The sequence below is a fragment of the Augochlora pura genome, chromosome 10 (genome assembly GCF_028453695.1).
Source record: "Augochlora pura isolate Apur16 chromosome 10, APUR_v2.2.1, whole genome shotgun sequence".
Lineage (NCBI taxonomy): Eukaryota > Metazoa > Arthropoda > Insecta > Hymenoptera > Halictidae > Augochlora > Augochlora pura.
In genome coordinates this window covers 1,832,677-1,852,180 of record NC_135781.1, presented here as the reverse complement: position 1 = coordinate 1,852,180, position 19,504 = coordinate 1,832,677, and the positions used below count along the sequence as shown (strand labels likewise).

At 42.7% G+C, this 19,504-nt stretch overlaps 1 protein-coding gene across 1 annotated transcript in view; it reads right to left on the bottom strand.

Annotated features, from left to right (window-relative positions):
- Nucleotides 1-1,829: 1,829 nt before the first annotated feature.
- The window catches only part of Nachralpha6 (nicotinic acetylcholine receptor alpha6), a 332,523-nt gene continuing 314,848 nt past the window's right edge, over nt 1,830-19,504 (bottom strand). The window contains exons 10-14 of the mRNA XM_078191877.1: nt 6,045-6,154; nt 4,609-4,823; nt 4,169-4,369; nt 3,510-3,644; nt 1,830-3,280 (exon numbers count right to left, since the gene is read on the bottom strand). Of these exons, the coding sequence (XP_078048003.1) occupies nt 3,560-3,644; nt 4,169-4,369; nt 4,609-4,823; nt 6,045-6,154 (611 nt within the window). The 3' untranslated portion in view covers nt 1,830-3,280; nt 3,510-3,559. The remainder of the gene's footprint in view (nt 3,281-3,509; nt 3,645-4,168; nt 4,370-4,608; nt 4,824-6,044; nt 6,155-19,504) is intronic.

Genomic DNA, 19,504 nt, shown 5'->3' with positions numbered 1-19,504 from the left:
CATCCCCTAAAAATCATCGACCGAAAAATCCACGGAACCTCTCACGCGATTTCATCCCCAAAAAATACACGTCAAACCGTAAACAAGAACAATAGCAATCGTCGCGCGGTCAGAGTACAGTCATTGAATGCTTCGTTATGTGGTCGTGAAAGCGCGATGGCTCCCGACTGATCCATGTACACGGTCGCCGACGGTCCGTCGGTCCGCGGACGTCGTCGACGACCTTTCCCGAGAGAACTCGGCTTTTGCGCGTCTGTACGGAAAGCGGGGGTCCGTCCAACCGTGGCAGTTTTGTCTACACGCCGATCTTCTACGACGACGCGGCAACGGTGTTCGATCGACCGTGATCCAGGCACCCCATACGATCGACAATATTCCAGGCACCCCATATGATCGACCATATTTCAGACACCCTATTCAATAGACCATATTCCAGGTACCCCATATGATCAACCATAATCCAGGCACCCCATATGATCAAAAGAGGATCGATCCGACAAGATCGATGAAATCGGTAAAATCGTCGTTTTTGCGTTCGTTTTTTCGCGCGGCGATCGAACACCGTTCCCGTAAACGGGGGTTGTAAACGAACCGCGCGCCCCGCTCCCACCCCTCGGTCTTGTAAAATCGGTTGGACACCCCTGTCTCGAGCTTCTCTAGTTTTTGGCAGTTATTTTTTTTTGAAGACCGTGTGTCGTTGCCACGCGATTATATAGATCGCCGCTTTGAACGGCACGGCGGCGGTGCGCGCGGACTCGATCGCGACGGGTCCGCGCACAAAGCGATTACCGCGATTAGTATTAATATTAATAGTAGTATTAATTTTAGTATTAGTTTTAGTTTTATTAGTAGTATTAGTGTTAGTAGTAGTAGTAGTAGCAGTAGTATTAGTAGTAGTAGTAGTAGTATTAATAATAACAATAATAATAATAAATCCTGCACGTTGACATACGTATAGCGCGTCGTCCGAACGTTTACATAACCTGTTATCCATTATTATTACGATTATTATTGTTATCGTTTTTATCATCCTTACGTGTAAAACTGTTTCTCTCTCCCCCTCTTCTTCGTCGCCGTTAACATTATTACTATTATTATTATTGTTGTTGTTGTCCTCTTCCCCGCACCTCTTTCGTTTTTGCTATCGGATCCGTTAACTATTTAATTTATTGAAAGGCCGCGACAACGCTCCCTCGAGGAATATGCAACACCGCGCGTCCCGGTTTTCTCGCTCGCTCACACACATACATACATTCTCTCACACACTCTCACTCACACTCTTTCGCTTCTATTCGACGAACAAAGCTTCGCGCGCGTTTCTCGGGTACGTATTTGCTTTTCTCGCGTGCGCGTGCGCGCAACTTTTACAATTAAAGAACGTTTACACGATCGGCATTATTAATAATACGGCGAACAATCGGGGATTTTTTTCTTCTCGTTTTTTTTTTGTTCGTTTATACAATAACATTTTTGTTCTCTCGTCGCGACACGGCGAAAGAGAGAGAGAGAGAGGCGAAAAAACTACGGGCGATCGAATTAGGTTTCAACCCTTTCCCTCCCTACCGCGCGCAATTTTCTCTCTCTCTCTCCCTCTCTCTCTCGCTCTGTTTTTTTATTCGTTTCTTAATTCATTTTGTTTTTGTTTAAACGAAGGAAGTGAACGCACAACGTGGCCCGTGTATTGTCAGCAGTATGTCGAGGCGCCGTATTTCGCGCGCCCCCTCCTCCCTCCTCCCTCCTCCCTCTTCTCTGAAACTCGTGTACTTGTCCTGTTATGTTCGTTTTATTATTCGTTCGGCATACGCCCAGCCGTTTTCTTGATCGCCGGCGCGAGTTTTGTTGGCAATGTGTTCGTCGACGATCGAGAGTTCTCTTTTTTTTTTTTGAGGAGTAGGACGATGCTCGAACGTGAAACAAGCTTAAAACGCCTATTAGTCAACGTGAGGTAAAAGAGAAACCGAACGGACGACGATCTCTCTTTGGCAATGGTCGCACGGGTTGGGCCTCCGGTTTTCGTTTCGTTCTGGCTGCTTTGCTGCCTGACGACGATCCTCCTCCTTTGTTTCCTTGTTCTTGGACTTGTAGACCTTCTTTTTATCAGCCTTCGCAGACCTTGTAGACCTTCTTCTTGTCAGCCTTCTAGATCTTGTAGACCTTCTTCTCATCGTTCTAGACCTTCTAGACCTTCTTTTTCTTATCCTTCTAGACCTAGACCTTCTTCTTCTCATCCTTCTAGACCTAGACTTTCTTCTGATCAGCTTTCTCATCCATCTAGACCTAGGCCCTCTTCTCATCAGCCTTCTCATCCTTCTGGACCTAGACTTTCTTCTGCTTAGCCTTCTAGACCTAGATTTTCTTCTTCTTAGCCTTCTAGACCTAGACTTTGTTCTTCTTAGCCTTCTAGACCCAGTCCTTCTTTTTCTTATCTTTCTAGACCTAGACCTTCTCTCCTTTTCCACCTTCTAGACCTAGACTCTGTTCTTCTTAGCCTTCTAGACCTAGTCCATCTTCTTCTCATCTTTCTTGACCCAGATCTACTTCTTCTCATCTTTCTAGACCCAGACCTTCTTTCGCCTTATCCACCTTCTAGACCTACACCATCTTCTTTTCAACCTTCTAGACCTAGACCATCTTCTTCTCCACCTTCTAGGCCTAGACCTTCTTCATCTCCACCTTCTAGACCTTCTCGTTCTCCTTCTCCACCTTCTAGATCTGGACCATCTTCTTGTCAACCTTCTACACCTTCTTCTTCTTCTCCACCTATACCGTCTTCTTCTCCCTCTTCTCCTCCTATACCTTTTATACCTTTTTATCTATCTCCTATACCTTCTATACCTTCTTCTCCTTGTCCTATACCTTCTACACTTTCTTCTTTTTCTTCTTCTTCTCCTACACTTCCATCTTCTTCTTCTCCTACACTTTCTTCTTCTTATCCTTCCCTTACACCTTCTTCTTCTTCTTCTTCTTCTTCGTCTCATTTCAAGGTCTAGCGTTTAAAAGGCGGCGCAGTTCCGCGATCGTTGAAACGGCACGAGCAGCCTCCGAGCTTCCAGTTTTTGACCAACACACCTCGTCGTTGAGTTGTGGAAAGGTTCTCTGATCCAGTCGCCGGAGGAAAATCGAAGGGCGCAGGAGGCAAGCAGACACGAACGAGAAGAAAGGAAACGGAGAGAGCACAACGAATCCTTCGGCGCCCGCCCTCTCCGTGTTTCGTTGCTTCGTCCTGCCGTAAAAGAGCTGTGTGTGTGTCTCTCTCCTCGAAACCCACGCATCGTCGTTTCTAAGGGAGAAAACGAGCATCGGTATTAGTCTATAATCGCCGAACTGAGATCTCAGTGATCTTAAAAGTAAAGAAAATTAATTCTCAGCTTTGAATTTCGACGAGGAAAATTGTGAAAGGTGAACATCAACGTTTTAATTCTTGGTTCCGAAAAAATGGTTAAATCGGAGTCTTTTTGTCGGCGATCGAGCAACGAATAATAATAATTAGTGTGAAAATGAGACTTTACCGTTGGTATTTTTTGTGCTTTGTTTCGGTGGCTTGACCGGGGCAGTCTATTTACTGGACGATTATGTGTGGCGCACGACACAATATGACTATTGTAGCCAGAACTGTGAATAACGTGAAGATGAACAAGCAGAGCCTGCAATTAACAGAAACGAACATGTTAGAGAAATTTTTCGCATACAATTTCATTAATAGCTATATTTTAATGCGATATAAAATAGCGTATAATATATGGTGTACTATATTATTATGTACTAGTATAATAAAATAGAATTTAATATAGTATATAATAATACAGTATATAATATATTATCACACAGTACACAATATATTATGTAATATACAGGCAGTTCCAAAAATCACTTGAAATCACTTCGTTTCCCAGTTTTAACTAACACTTGGGACAATAATTTTTGTTACTATAATTAATACAATAATCATTTCCCCAATATATTACCATTTTACCAGCAACGCTAAATAATTTTTAATTACCACATAAAAAAGACAGAAGCTTCAAAAATTCGAAAAATAATTTCAAGGATTAAATTATACAATCTAACGAAATAAATATTGTTAATATCATCCTTGGATAACATTTTTCGTTGTATAAACGCAGGACCTTTCGAACAGATGAAAAATTCTAATGAAACAATGTCGGACCTGTCCACCACCATGGCGGCGAATTTCCAATCGCTAATTACGTCGTCGCCCTCGTCCGCCTTTTTCATACGATCCGTAATGAATCGCAGCTCCTTAAGGATCGTTCGCAGCTCCTCTTGCATACCGCTCAGAGGTAACGACGCGGACGTGTCTTCGACTGTCGCCGGTCGTCCCGTGGATATCGGTGTGCCGAACGCCGACCTATAATTGGTCGAAATGGAACAGACAACGAACAAAATTATAGTTTATCGGCCACGCATAAATTTCCATTTACGTTCGATTTCGTGTCCGAGCTTTGAGAATTTCGATTAAATCGCGGAGAAAAATATATGATATTTTTATAATTTTTTATAACGCGCGGCAGAGCTGGAGAACTCCGGACCAAGACGAGGATGGTGGATGGGGGTGGGGTGGGGGTGAGAGAGGCTTCAACCCGTTACCTTATGTATCCGGATGGGGGATTCGCCGCGCTGTTTTTGTGACGGAAATCGTCGTCGATATCTAACACGTTTGCCAGCAAACTTTTGCTACTCCTCTCCTGCAGCTCCATGTCCTTCATCCGGTTGCTCATCAGTATGTTCTTCTTCGTGATCTTTTTGCCCGGCCGGCTCATGCGCAGCAAGCACGGCAGCCAATTTAAGAACAGTGTTTTTATCTATATAAAAATGCAAAAATATAAATTAATTGTGTTAGTTTAATTAAAATATTGGTGTTGTTGGAATGGGTGACTGCAACGGGGTGGCTGTATAACATCTTAATGTTGAGGTTATGTCAGGTTAATTTTTACATTATTAACCTTTTATTTATTAAGAAACCTTAGGATTTGGAAAACTCAATTATATTACATAAAATATACTAATTTATAAAGTAGAAATAGCATAGGACAGAAAAGCTATTACAGATTTATTCTGGATTTACTCTAGTGTCGAGTTCAAAGGGTTAAGATCCATAACACCGAGATCGTAACGGGGGCGTCGCTGCGTTTAGAATCGGAATCGCGAAATGATCGCCGCCACGGTTTCCCGCCGTGAAACGGTATCAAACGGGCGCGAATTAATTCGCGCGCGTAGCTCTCTCGTCCTCTCGGTCGCGTGGAGGAAATCGCAGTTACATATCTCATTACGTATCACAAGTTTCCGCTCTCTCTCTCTATCAACGAATGTATTCAATTTCTGCCGACGCGGGGGCGAGTCTCTTTCGCCGCTCTGACGTGCAACCCGCGGCCGTGTTATGTTAGCGAGAGGAAATTTAATTAGCTGGCTGCGGGACGTGAAACCTTATACGCTCCTTTTCTTGCGTCCTCCCTGCGGACGGTGAAAAATGGCGGGAAAAAAAACTGGAATACTTTTCTACCCGAACCGTGCGCGTGTGTTAACATTTTTATAATAATATTGTAATAAAGAGGATCGGGATGTGAAGTTGTTTTTTTTTGCTAATGTCGATTTTTAATTGTCATTTGTTAATGCTAATTTTCATTGTGATGATGCGAGACCACACTGTATTTGGTATACTTTGTACTCGTTAGATGCTATAGTTATTAGTTGTCAGTTGCTATATTTGTTAATTTGTATAATCGTTTGCTGCTATATTTATTAGTTATTAGTTGCTATAATTATTAATTAGTATACTCTTTACAATGCACTTGTAACTTGCTATATTCGTTATTTGCTATAGTTGCTATAATTGTTTTTTTGCTATACTCGTTAGTTGCTATACCTATTATTTGCTATAATTATTACTTTCTGTACTCATTAATTGCTATACTCAATTTTATACTCAATTTTTTTTTTCAATTGTAACACTTATGAATTAGTATAATACGGATCTGCACGAACACAGCGTCACTATTATAAAAAAAATCATAGGATCTGCTTACCCATTGTGGCATCACGTATCGGTCGGGCGACCTGTGATGAAAGTTGAGCACCATCACCGTCAGCACCACGCTGCTCGCCACCATGAACATGATGCAATTGAAGTACGACCCTGGATTCGGGGTGTTCCGGAAGATCCCCCGAGGAAAGAAACACAGAAAGGAGGCGATTAGTCACGGTAACGGACAGGCGGATCCGCTCAATTAGCCGCGAGGGATGAAAGACACCGGGGCGGCAGGGGGGGGGATACACAGCAGCCTCTTAAATACTGCTGCGTTCTTCGCGATCCTAATCTTTCGGACGCCCTCTCGCCCCCCACCACCCCTGACGATCTTTCATCCTCGATTCGCGGCTAGGCTCATTTTCACTCGCGCACACACACAGAAAAGAAAAGAAAGGAAAACTCTGATCACAAGAATCAACCACACCACACGCCTCCCATTCTCGCATAAGTCGGAAAGTTAGAGCCAGTCGATTACGTTGCGTTCTGCAGTCACTCGAGACGAGGCGGTCACTGACGTTTCACATGCACCGTGAACGCACATTTGGTCTTTCAGACAAAGTCTATGGCAATAAAAGCTAAAAACTTATTGTTAACAAATTTTCTTTATTTGAGATTGGAGGATTTTGGTGATGATTTACAGGCCTTTGCTAAGGTTTACAGGTGTTAGACACGGTTGACAGAGCTCTAGAAAAATTGACAAATGTCAATGAAGCTTGACAGATCCCTATAAAGGTAGACAACCTTTAAAAGTATTGACAGGTGTCACTGAAGATTGACAGAGCTCTAGAAAGGCTGGCAGAGCTCTAGAAACGTTGAAAAATGTCAATGAAGTTTGACAGATTCCTATAAAAATTGGCAGATGTCAATGAAGGTTGACAAGCCTTTACAAATATTGACAGATATCAGTGAAGATTGGAAGAGCTCTAGAAAGATTGACGGAGCTCTAGACAGATTGACAGAGCTCTAGAAAGATTGACAGTGCTCTAGAAAGATTGACAGTGCTCTAGAAAGATTGACAGTGCTCTAGAAAGATTGACAGAGCTCTAGAAAGATTGACAGAGCTCTAGTCTCCACACAGTAACCGGTCCATCAAAACCCTCTACCAAATCCATCTGACAAATCCATACCAAAGGCCCGAAAATCCTCGCCAATCTCAAACGTTCCAAACTTTTTGCCATTCGTCCGGCAAACGAAGAGTCCGCTCTCGGAATAAATGATGCCCGGCTAAGTTTGAATTACGGTGCTATTCCACAGGTGCATGTGAAACCCGTGTAACAGTACGTCCAACAAGCATCGCGATGGGACACCGACAACGCACTCGAGACAGTGGCGGCCGGGCGAGCGGCGCGGCCAATAAATCACGGCACGCGCGTTCGTCCACCGGTTGCTCGCCTAACATCTCAACTCGCGCGCGAGAATCTCGACCAACGAAGTATCCCGGCGATATCGCATTAACGAATAAATATGTTAATTTATCATTTTACAACAATTTTTGTAATAATTATCGCAGCGAAGAGGCTGCTCGAAAGATTTCATTCTACGAAACTGTTTTCCGAGTAAAGTTAACAATATCGTAGCTTTTCTTTTTATTTTACAATACTTGGTTTATTAAACAACGAAGCGAGTAGGCTAATCGAAAGTGTTCTTTCTGCTCTACAAAACCGTTATATTCGCTTTTTTTAATAACATTGTATATTAATAATTTTTTAAGCTTAGAAGCGCTTCTAAGCTTGGAAAATTAATAATAATTATTTTATTAAAAAAAAACGAATATAGCCGTTCTCTAGAGCAAGAATAGAGGTTTCAAATAGCATCCTTACTTTGCTGATTAATACGCAAGTTGTTATAAATAAACGAATTTATTCGCCAAGGCGATATTATCTCGCGATCGATGCTCCATCGCGACGGATGCGCTCTCAATCGTCAAAACGCTCCTGAATCGCGCATCGATCCGCTCGCCAGGATTTCGTGCGATTGTTGTATCCGTGATCCATCGATCAGGGGGATCAATGGATCACGGATCTCCCGGTCCCAGCTGTGGTCAGCTGCGGCGAACCGAACCGAATCGAAACCGATTTCGCGCGAGCGTCTCTCGTTCCGAGGTCGCGTTCCCGTCGAAAAATCGGCGAAATTTGTTATAAAAGAGAACACAGAAAACAGAGAGAGAGAGACGAGAGAATAAAGAGAGAAAGAAATTAGACGGAGAATGTGAAGATCGTAGAAAACCCGGCCGGAAGGCGGCAGAATAGAAAAAAGAATCGCGTTAGAACGCGGAATAAGCGTTGCTCGCGTGCACGCGACAGAATTGCGAGAAATAGATTGTTTAAATATATATATATATATAAATGGTAATAAATGAAATAAAATAATAATGAACGATAAGTGTAATAAATAGTAGGCTCAGTAATAAGTGAAATAAATAATGAATAATAAACAAAATAACAATAATAACAACAAATAATAAACAAAACAACAATAACAACAAATGCCAAACAAACCAACAATAACAACAAATAAAGGATTAACAAAACATCTAAAATCAATCAGAACCCCATCAATAAAAATTGCAACCATAACAGCGATCTTAACAATTAAACAACAACGTCCCTAATTAATTTACAATATAACCAAAAAACTTTTCCAAAGCATTGTAACAATTGCCGCGATTAAATAATTAAAAAATTAATGAAAAATCGCCGTGGGTCTGCACAGGAATGGTCCGCAGCGATCTTCTGAGCCCGGCGGCGGTGTCAGGTTGGTAGCATCGGCGTAGAAACACGCATCTAATGCATTGGCATGCAGCTACGGAATGCAATTAGAACGTGGATGCATCGTGCGTATTAAGGGTACGAATATCGGTAGGAAGAGCCATCCACGGCGCGGCATGCGGTGAACGCACGTGGTGTGCTCGGCGTAAGTTGTCCAAGCTGCTTGTTACAATACAACAACAGCGACGATTATCTTCCGAGTTACGCATAGCAGAGCAACCGTGCTTCGTTTTATTTCTACATCGTATAGAAAGCTGAGAAGAGTGCGGTATGCGACAGACTTACTGGAGAAGATGTTATATTATTTTTACTGTATATCCTTGAGTGACAGCTGTCTAATTGATGCGATTGTCTAGAGAGATCTGTTTATTCAGATTCCGTGCGGTTTGTATTCGACAGGCTTGTTTGTAGGCGTTTGGATAAAGATCCATGGGGTTTTGAATATGGTAGAAAGTAGAGTGTGTGACAGTGGCGCGAGATTGCACGCTATAGAATTGAATTTTGCAACCGGTGAATTTTAAACATTACAAACTCGAATTTTGCAACATTAGCAATTTTACACGTTACAAAATTAACCATTATAATATAAATCATTACAAAATTGAATTTTGCAACTCGCGCAACAATTAACAGGTTCTCAACAATTTAACAAACTTTCAAGTCTTAAAAAAGTGTACTCGATAAAAATGATTTCGAAACGCGTTGTGATAACGTTCGCCAAGCGCCTCGTAGTCGTCGCTCGACCGCAAAGGGTTGAAGGAGGCGCGCACGGCTTTTAAAATCCCACCAACCAACCCTCCTGCCCCCACCCCTCGCGTTATCTTCGCGGTCGCGTTTAACAGCTCCATAAAGGCCGGCCGCGTCACTGACGTGATTAATCGCCGGCTACGAACGAGTTTACCTACGCTGTCCCCCCTCTTTATTAATGAATCTTAAACCCCCGGCGCCCCGGGGGCTTGTATGCACGCGCGTACACACGGAAGGGGGTGGGGCGGTCGTGCTGGCGGAGTGGGGGGCTTTAAAGCTAACCCCGTGATTAGAACCTGAAACCTCGCTGAAAACAGTTTACGACGACGAGCACAATGGACTGTCGCGACAAACTGAAAACATTTCAGCGTCGTAAACATTTTCGCCGTTGTTAACTCGGTTATCGAAGTCGTTCTAATTTTGTTAAAGGGTTAACTGCTATAAACTGCGGCGCTGGGACGATTCGCTTAATTAGGATAAGGAGGGCGACGACATTAATTATATATTGTTGCTTTTGCAGCTTTCGCTAATTTTGCAAAATATAGTTGCTTGTTTAATAAATTACGGTTATTTGTTTATAAATTATAGTTGATTTTGTAGACTATGATTGCTTTTGTAAACTGTCGTTGCTTTTGCAGCTTTCGCTGCTTTTGCAAAATATAGTTGCTTTGTTTAATAAATTATAGTTGCCGTTTTAATAAATTACAGTTAATTTTGCAAAATATAATTGCTTTTGTAGACTGTTGTTGCTTTTACAATTTTAGTTGCTCGTTAATATTGAGTTTCGTTTGTTTAAACGATTCCAATGCGAATTTGTTATAAGTGTATAAATATATTAAAAGTATTATATAAATATATTAACAGTGTTAACTTTTGAGCCAAGAGGTTAATAATATATAGGAGGATATTGTTAATATCGTTATAGTTTCTTCAATTTTTATAAAAATAGAAATTCAAGTTAACAATAAATCACCTTACACATTTATAAATTCAATCAAAAACGTTTAAATACCACGTGATCGTACTACCCTAAACAATTTACTTCTATAAACAAGAAACCGTGCCGTCGTCGAGGGTAGAATTCCGTACAGGCCCGTTCGCAGATAAAAGGGTTCTGTCGCGCGGTAAAGTTAACCAACCGAGGAAGGATAAGGGGGAGTAGAATGGAAAATACACGTCGCCGCCGCGGCGCGCGCGCGCGCTGTTTAAGTGAAAAAGACTTTTCGTTAAGGCGGCTCTCTCGGTCGACATTGATTTATCATCCCGCTTCCTGTGCGGCGCGTTTCTAGGTTTTCGAGCGGGCCCGAGGTGTCCCGAGCCGGAAAAAAAAACAACATGAAAAATTGCCATTTCCTCGGTCTTGCTTAGATCTCAATTTGTCACCTGCGCCAGGCGGAAGAATAAGTCCGGCGAACGGTTTTCGAAATAGTTTCCTCATTTGTCGCGCGACAAAAAAGCAAATTCAAATTCAAAAAAAATATTTTCAAATAATTGATTTTATATCTTTCTATTTTTCAATTTTTTAAGAAAAATTTAGCGGCCCTAATATGAATCTAATAATAATTAAGTGGCTCTAATATTAATCTAATAACCCTAGTATATTAATTTAATGGCCCTAATATTAATCTAATATTAATTTAGTGACCCTAATATTAATTTACGAACCCAAATATCAATCTACTAACCCCATTATTAATTTAAATCTGCAACATCATTCAACCAGAAAAATTCCCTTACGTCCATAAATTGTCCCCTCAATTCCACTACATCCATCTTCCTCCGAACGTATTTTTGCAATGTTTCATTCGCTACGAACATTTTTCATCTTCCAACAACACGGTCTACCCAATAACTATAAAAATATTCAGTAAACTTGCGGATCGTACGCGACATATAACAAACGCACAGTGTTTTCCAGCGACAACGGCAATCTTATTCGCCATTTACCTTTTGCGCAGTAGCAAAGAAATATACATGGAGCGAGAGAGAGCGAGAGCGAGAGAGAGAGAGAGAGAGAGAGGACTGTAATTGATGTTACCGCCGGCGTAGGAAAAATTTCGCGCGCAAAAATGCGTCTGTTTTCGCCGGAATTTAGCGCGTTCTTTCCAAACACACATTTGTCACGAATTAATCCGCGGATCTTTGCGCAAAGTAAAAACGTCCAGCGCGTGGATCAGAGGAACCAGAAGTTGGAGGAGGATAAGACAGTTCTTCTGTTGGACGAGCCGACGCTGAGAAAACAGTGCGAGATGGTTTTTCAAGTTGGCAGGGATTTTATTTCGTGTTTTGCTTGAATTATGTTGGGTTCTATTTGTGCCATTTTGTATTTTGCTTGCTCTATATTCCGTTTTGATATAGCTATTTCGCGTTCTACTTGCTCTATATAGCGTTTTGATAGCGCTACATTGCATGTTCTTGCTCTATATTGTGTTTTGATAGCGCTATATTGTCTTCTGCTTGCTCTATATTTCATTTTTCTTGCGATATATAGCGCCCTGCTTGCTCTATTTTACATTCTGCTTGCTCTATTTTGTATCCTGCTTTCACAATTTTGAATTCTGTCTCTTTTGCTGCAATTTTGCCTTCTCCTCACTCTATTCTAAATTATGCTTGCTCTATTTTGTATTCTTCTTGCTCTATTTCATATTCTGCTTTCACAATTTTGAATTCTGTCTCTTTTGGTGCAATTTTGCGTTCTTCTTGCTCTATTCGAAATTATGCTTGCTCTATTTCACATTCTGCTTGCTCTATTTCGCATTCTCCTCGCGTAATTTCGCCATAAACGCATAAAATCCGCGTCGCTACTAATTACTCAGCATTACGGCGTCGGAGAACGTGAACGAGCAGGAAGCAAGAATTCGGAAAGTAATATTTGAAACCGGCAATCTGGGGCAGGCGCCGGCAGCGGCGTAGCCCCGCACGTAATATTTATTACTTTGTATCGCGGAACAGATACACGCAAAACCGCTCGCTCACCGTGTGTTTGCTCGCGTTCCGACAGCGCCTCGAAACGATTCGTTTCGCAACGGTTCGATATTACGCGCTCCGAGTGGCCACGATTTATTTCTTCGATATCCTGTACACATATACACATACATATACGTACATGTACGTACATATGTATATCTGAGGTCATCATTCTATGTAATTCGGATTTAAGAACGATCTTTTTAGTAGGTAAATCACGTTTTCCACAATCGATGCTAATGAATCGTTTCGGTGAACAATAAATAATGACTGAAACTAGTTAAGATTATTTATACCAATAAAGAATCATTGAAAAATTGTTTATTAATTATAACTAACACCCGAAAACAACAACGGTCGAAGCACAAATAATAATAACTATAATAAATAATAATAAATAATTGCTATGTAATTTGTTTATGTTTCACTTTTATATTATAACATAATTTTTCTTCTTTTCTTTTTATATACTATTTATCAAGTTACTCCGAACTACGCACATAACCTCCATGTAACTAAAAAGAAGGGCCTTACTATCCCGTTAACAAAGAATAACAATAATAATAAAAATAAAGAAATGATCCACTCGAAGCACGCCGGCTCCCAAGGCGCCGATAAAAGAAATTCATCACCGCAGTTTTATCATCCCGCGCCCGTTTAATTCCGGCCACTTTGACCGTCGCCATGTTGCATCGCGGAAGACGCGGCGGCATCCATATTTTTTTTCTCCTTGTTCGCCCGCTCCGGCCATTATTCCGCCGCTCTCCGGTAATCTCGGCCCGTGCCCGGCCAGTCGCTCGGAATTTTATTCGCTGAATCTGTTCCTTGATTACTTCGGTTCAACGGAGTAGCTTTTCTCCTCCCTTTTTCTCCGCGCCCTTCTCCGCCCGCCGCCCGTTGCCGCGAGCATAGCAAAAGAGAGACCTGTCTTGGGCCGGGGGGATTAGTTCGACCGAGCAAATCCTTAATCTCGCGATTTTAATGACGCTCGTTGCCGTTTTCTTTGACCGCGCGCTCCGCTGCCCGCTCAATGGGCCGCCGCCGTCGCCGCCGCCGCGATTTTTCATCTCGTGTCAAAGCGGTTCGCAAAAGTTTCTTTTGCGCCGGAGGAGGCTAGGATGTTCGGCTATGATGACGCCACGTCTTTCGAGACCATCAGAAGCCTCTCTACTCTCGGCTGATGACATGCGCGACTGCCACGCGTCGTTGTTCTAATTCGAACTAGGCACGTGATTTTTGCACGTCGCCGAATTTTAACCTTTTCGGTATTAAGAATGCTATCCGGCGTGACACTATAGCTTTAACCTCTTAGGCACGACGCGCCACTATAGTGTATATAGTATATAGTATATAGTATATACATTATTATTATCATTATTATAATTACTACGATTTACCAGTAAAAAGTAAAGTATTTATTTTCAGACACCTAGAACAATTTATAAATTTATTAAAAATTTATTTAAAAATCTTTCCTCGTCACATTTTCAAAATTACCCCTTCCACACCCATTAATTGTCCTACAGCTCAATTTTACACAACTGTATGTTTTTTTATTAACATATAAAAATCGTAAATTTAATCTCGCGAAACTCGAACAACGACGTTTATCGTCGAAGTCAAACTTCGCTCTCGTTCTCAGCTATAGTTCAGTCGTCTTAAGTACATTTCTGTCCGGTTCGCAGATCGTCCCTTCCCGGCTCTCTTTTACCCTTCATTTAAATCACTGGCAATGAAGTAAATGGACTGCCCGGAATGAAAACACTTTTAATCAACCGGCTTCTGTCAATCGAACCGGGATACCGTGGACCCGGGGACTTTCTTAGTCGAATCCCTGTCCTCTCACGCTTTTCATCCCTACGGAGTCTCCTTCGTCCTCCTCCTCCCCCTTTAATCCTTTAATCTGTCCTGTTATCGAGATACTTTCCTCGGCTGCGTCCCAGGGACTTTCCGATCCACGAATTTTCTTTGGGCGGGGGAAAACCGGGAACAAAAGGGGGAATCCCGGGAAAGTAATTCGACGAGTCGGCAAGTTCTCTGCTACGATATTGTGCTGCAAGGGCTCTCGTTGAACCCGTTCTCGCTCGTCGACGTTTTATCGTTAGGCCAACGGGATTTTGGTCCTTTTAGGAAAATATGCAAGTTGGAAGATGCGTTTAACGCGATTTAGTGCGAGCTGTTAACCCTTTTGGTGTGAATTATGGTGATAATTTTGTTGGTTGTGAAGCTGTTTGTTTATTGAGATTTGTAGGACCCTTTGGACCCTTTGGGCCCTTTCGACTCTTTGGACTCTGTCGACTCTTTGAACTCTGTCGACCCTTTGGACCCTTCCGATCCTTTGGACTCTTTCGACCCTTCGGACCCTTTCGACCCTTTGGACCCTTTGGACTCTGTCAACCCTTTGGACCCTTTCAACCCTTTGAACTCTGTTGACCCTTTGGACCCTTTCAACCCTTTGGGCCCTTCCGACCCTTTGAACCCTATTGACCCTTTGGACCCTTTGGTCCCTTTGTACATAATAATTGGGCAACTTTGACAGAACGGCACGGATCAATTCCCGATCCTCGAAAACGTCGCGAAGCTACGGCGTGCCGTTCGGTTCAAGTGTCTTGTTCCTCGGGAAATCGAGTGCAACAGCGAACGGGGGGGATTTAAGGAGCTTTCCGGAGACGGTTGGAAAGTGACGTTTTTCACGGCGCGGCCGTCGCCCGCGGACAGACAGCCACGGAAAACGGGGGGGAAAACAGGAAACGAAATTGTCCACGAGCTATAGCTCGTATCGCGTAGGTATAGCAACGTTATACCTCCGGGGTTAGCTGCGAGCCGAACGGCGAAACGTTCCGGGAACCGGACGGTTCCGTCAAAGTACCGAGACGTCGACGACGACGTACTATACATATGTAGCTGCGAAGAGAGGAATAAGGTGGTCGTATTAAAACGGTATGATTGGTGTCTATAGCTAGAAGGATAAAAGAGGAATGCCTCGAGCTGCAACTTGCATCCCCTTTGACACAATAAACCATCCATTCCCCGAAATACGGCGCATAGAAAACCATAGGACCGATTAGAACCGTCCCAGTCGCTTCAACGTCCTCGCGGAAGCAAGTCGACCGCGTTTCCCTTATCAGCAAAAGCGACTCCTCAATCCCCAATTTCCGGGAAATACAGTACTCGAGACTGGCCTTCGCCGTCACATTTCGCTCATTCATAGTCATCCGCGTCGCGAATCGTCGCCGCGTCATTTTTCACGATCGATAGGACGCTTCATTGAAATATTAATTATTACTGTGATGTTATAATATTGAATATGATATACAATATTAACAATATTAATTATTATTATGATATATAATATTGAACATAATATATAACATTAATTATTATTACACTATATAATATTGTACATAACCTGACAATATTATTTATTATTATGACAAATATTATATAATGTTATAAAATATCGTTTCGCTGCCGGTGGCACGTGTCACGGAAAAGGATAGTAAGCTCGGGTGGGGGATCATGAGATTTTCTTCTCGGAAGTCTTGTGACGTAACGGATCCTGTAATGCGACGTCTTTAGAAATGTTTCTGAGAAATTCTGAAAAGGTCGTCCGAACTGACAATTGCAAAACGGTCGACATCTTTCTGCGTTCATCGATAACGTTTTATAATAAATTATTGCTACTATGCAAAAAAGAAAGGAACATAAATCAAAGCATATTGAACACTAAAAATTTAACAGTGCTTTAATTATTTTATTTTAGTAAAAATAGTAAAGGCAAGGTGAATGTTTATTGTGGAATAAATTATTGGATTATTAAGTATGGTAAGTAAGAATTTTAAAGTTAAATTAAAGAAAAATTAAAAGTTATTAAATGAACACTTGGTAAAAATTATAAAATTATTCAACAGAAAATGAGTAAGAATTACAAAATTATTAAACACAAAATTAGTAAAAATTACAAAATTGCTAAATAAAAACATAGTAAAAATCACCAAATAATTAAACAAATGTAACCTTCATAACATTTGACCTCCATTTTGTCCAGCCGATCTCTACACACCAACACGGAAGACGCCATGTTCTTACAAAAGCGGAAACGCGGTCCCCGACGTCGACCGAGGAATTTCGGGGCGCGCGACGGTTCCGCGATTTCGTGGCCACGGAGATCCCGCATTATCGTGTGCTCGGCAACGCGTTTTCCATCCGGCTTACGATTATTTCCCGGCGGTTCGTTATGATCTCTGTTCCGGTACGCCGCCGTGAATGCCGCGTAGTCGCGCCGCGCGAAATTAGATCCCCCGCCCGCGGAGTTCCGCAAACGCGCCGCGCGGGCAACCCACCACCTATACAGGATGCGGGCCAACTTCTCCGCGTTTAATCTTGTGTCGTTCATTCTGGCTCCGTTGATTTCGCGTGCACGACTTTCTCGTATAAGAAACACCGCGAGCACGAAGTCGGCGGAGTCTCTTCTTATTGCGGACGCGAAAACAGCGGCGACGCGTTGGCGGAATATGAGGACGCTGTTGCGACGAGCTCTTGAAGAGTTCAAGCTGCGCGCAATTTGTTACGGCGATTGAAAGAGGTCGCGGATTACATTTGTGTACCGTTGGTGGTAAAGGTGATTTTATATTAATATTTTTATAGACGACGTTGCAATATTTTATGTTTTAGAAATTGGTGATTTAGAAGTCGATGTTTTGGGAATCTTGTTTCGAAAATCGTATTTTAATTATTATATTACTTCCGGAGTAACAGTGTCGCTTCAGGAGCATCAATATTACTATTAGAGCAACAATATTGCTTTTAGAGCAACAATATCGCTTTTAGAGCATCAATATTACTTTTAGAGCAGCAATATTATTTTTAGAGCAGCAATATTGCTTTTAGAGCATTAATATTACTTTTAGAGCAGCAATATTATTTTTAGAGCATCAATATTACTTTTAGAGCAGCAATATTATTTTTAGAGCAACAATATTGCTTTTAGAGCAACAATATCGCTTCCAGAGCAATAATATCACCTCAAGAGCAACAATAACGCTTTTAGAGCAATAATATCACTCAATCGCTAACCAATCCTCGCCAAACCTCCTTTCCGCTCTCCTCATTTCCGATTCCAAACTAAACAAAAAATCCCAACATTCCCATCCCAACCAGTATAGTCCAACACACCTAATTCGCATCCCTCACTCGCACGAACGGACCGATTCACGGCTTACTAGATTACGCCACGTTGTCGGCTGTTTCGGCGCACGAGGGAAGTTTCCGGCCGCAAAAAGATTCCCCGCAATTAGCCGGCCCGATTTCGCGGCCCGCCTGGCAGCGGCCGGTTGAACAGCGTCGAATAACACAATTATTTGTTCGCCGTGTACTCGGCGTCGTTTCGTCGCCGGACAGGAAACGCTCGCCGCGCGCCGCCGCGGTCGGACGAGACGTAATTTCGCAATTTCGCGAACTGGTTTACTCGAGCATCACGGTAATAAAGTAACTGGCTCCCGGCACCCGCGAGTTCACCGGCGGCCTGCCACTTGGCGAACAGAAGCCCGCGAGTTAGACTAATGAGAACTGGTTACGGCGTCGGCGGCGATGGCAGCAACAACACCGGAAGAAAAAGAAGAAGACGACGACGGTGAGAGGGAAGCGAGGGGAGAGGGGTGAGAGGGGTGAGAGGGCGGAGAAGTGGCTAGAAGACTAGGGTAGAAGAAGAGGCGGCGAGAGAAGTTTCAAGTGGCTCTAGTGATTTCAATTGAACCTGAGAGATGGGTATCTCTGGGCAAGGCTAAAATTTTTCTTGTAAAGCTCGCGAGGTGTACGGAGGAACGCGCAAAGGGCTGTGTAAAAGAGCGTGGAATCGTGGTAGGTATACATAATAATGTATACCTTCATGAACTATAGTTTGTTGGTACGAAAATTGAACGGCGCTGATTATGGTGGTGAAATTACGTGAGATAGTTGGTTTCGTTTTTGGGAAAGGGTTTTCAGTGTTTTTGGGGGAATTTTTAAGGGAATTGAATTCTTGGGGTTTGATTATTTTGTGTGCTTTAGTTTGACTATTTTTTACGTTGCATTTTTACTATTTTGTATATTTTATTTTGACAAACTTTCTATACACCTCCTATATTCCCCACATCCCAACATATTACAAACTACTCTAGTACCGGTAAATTCTTGTCTACCGGATGTCCCATAAGTATAGAAGCAGAGGTAGAGGAGGACTAGCGCAGAAGGGCGATGCAAAATTTCTGAGAGAGCGATGCAAAATTGCTGAGAGAGAGCGAGAGAGATTCAAAATTGCTGAGAGGGAGAGAGAGAGAGAGAGAGAGATACAAAATTTCTGAGAGAGAGAGAGAGAGAGAGAGAGAGCGAGAGAGATTCAAAATCGCTGAGAGAACGGTGCAAAATTGTTAAGAAAACGTGGCAAAATTGCTGAAAGAACGATGCAAAATTGCTGAGAAAGCGATGCAAAATTGCTGAGAAAACGACTGAAAATTGCTAAGAAAACCCAAAATTGCCGAAAAATCCAGAAATCATCATCCAGCGCACAGTCTACCCCTCCCAACACATTCCAAACAATATCGCAGCTCCATTCACATAGTCTTCCCAAATCCCTAGCACCCCATAAATAATCGTCTTCGAGTATCAACCTCATCGTCGTCGGCTAGTTGCCGCGTGATGGATGTGCATCGACCCCGTTTGTCAAGCGTAACAAGGTGTCGCAGGCAAGTCGTGGGAACCCGGAATTCCTCGAGCGGCGCCGAACTCTCTCTCACCGAAGGTTCTCGTCGGCTCGCGGACAAAATGGCAGGTTATGTTAGGTTATGTTGCAGCTAAGCGGGTTCGGTGCCGCCAAGTTCGCGCGTAACACACGGTGCCAAGTGTTCCCGCGCGGGGACGGCGTTTTCTGTACACGTTTTGTCGGGCTCCCCCGAGAACTTTGCTCTCGGTGGATGAAAAAGCGACCGGCGGACAAGGT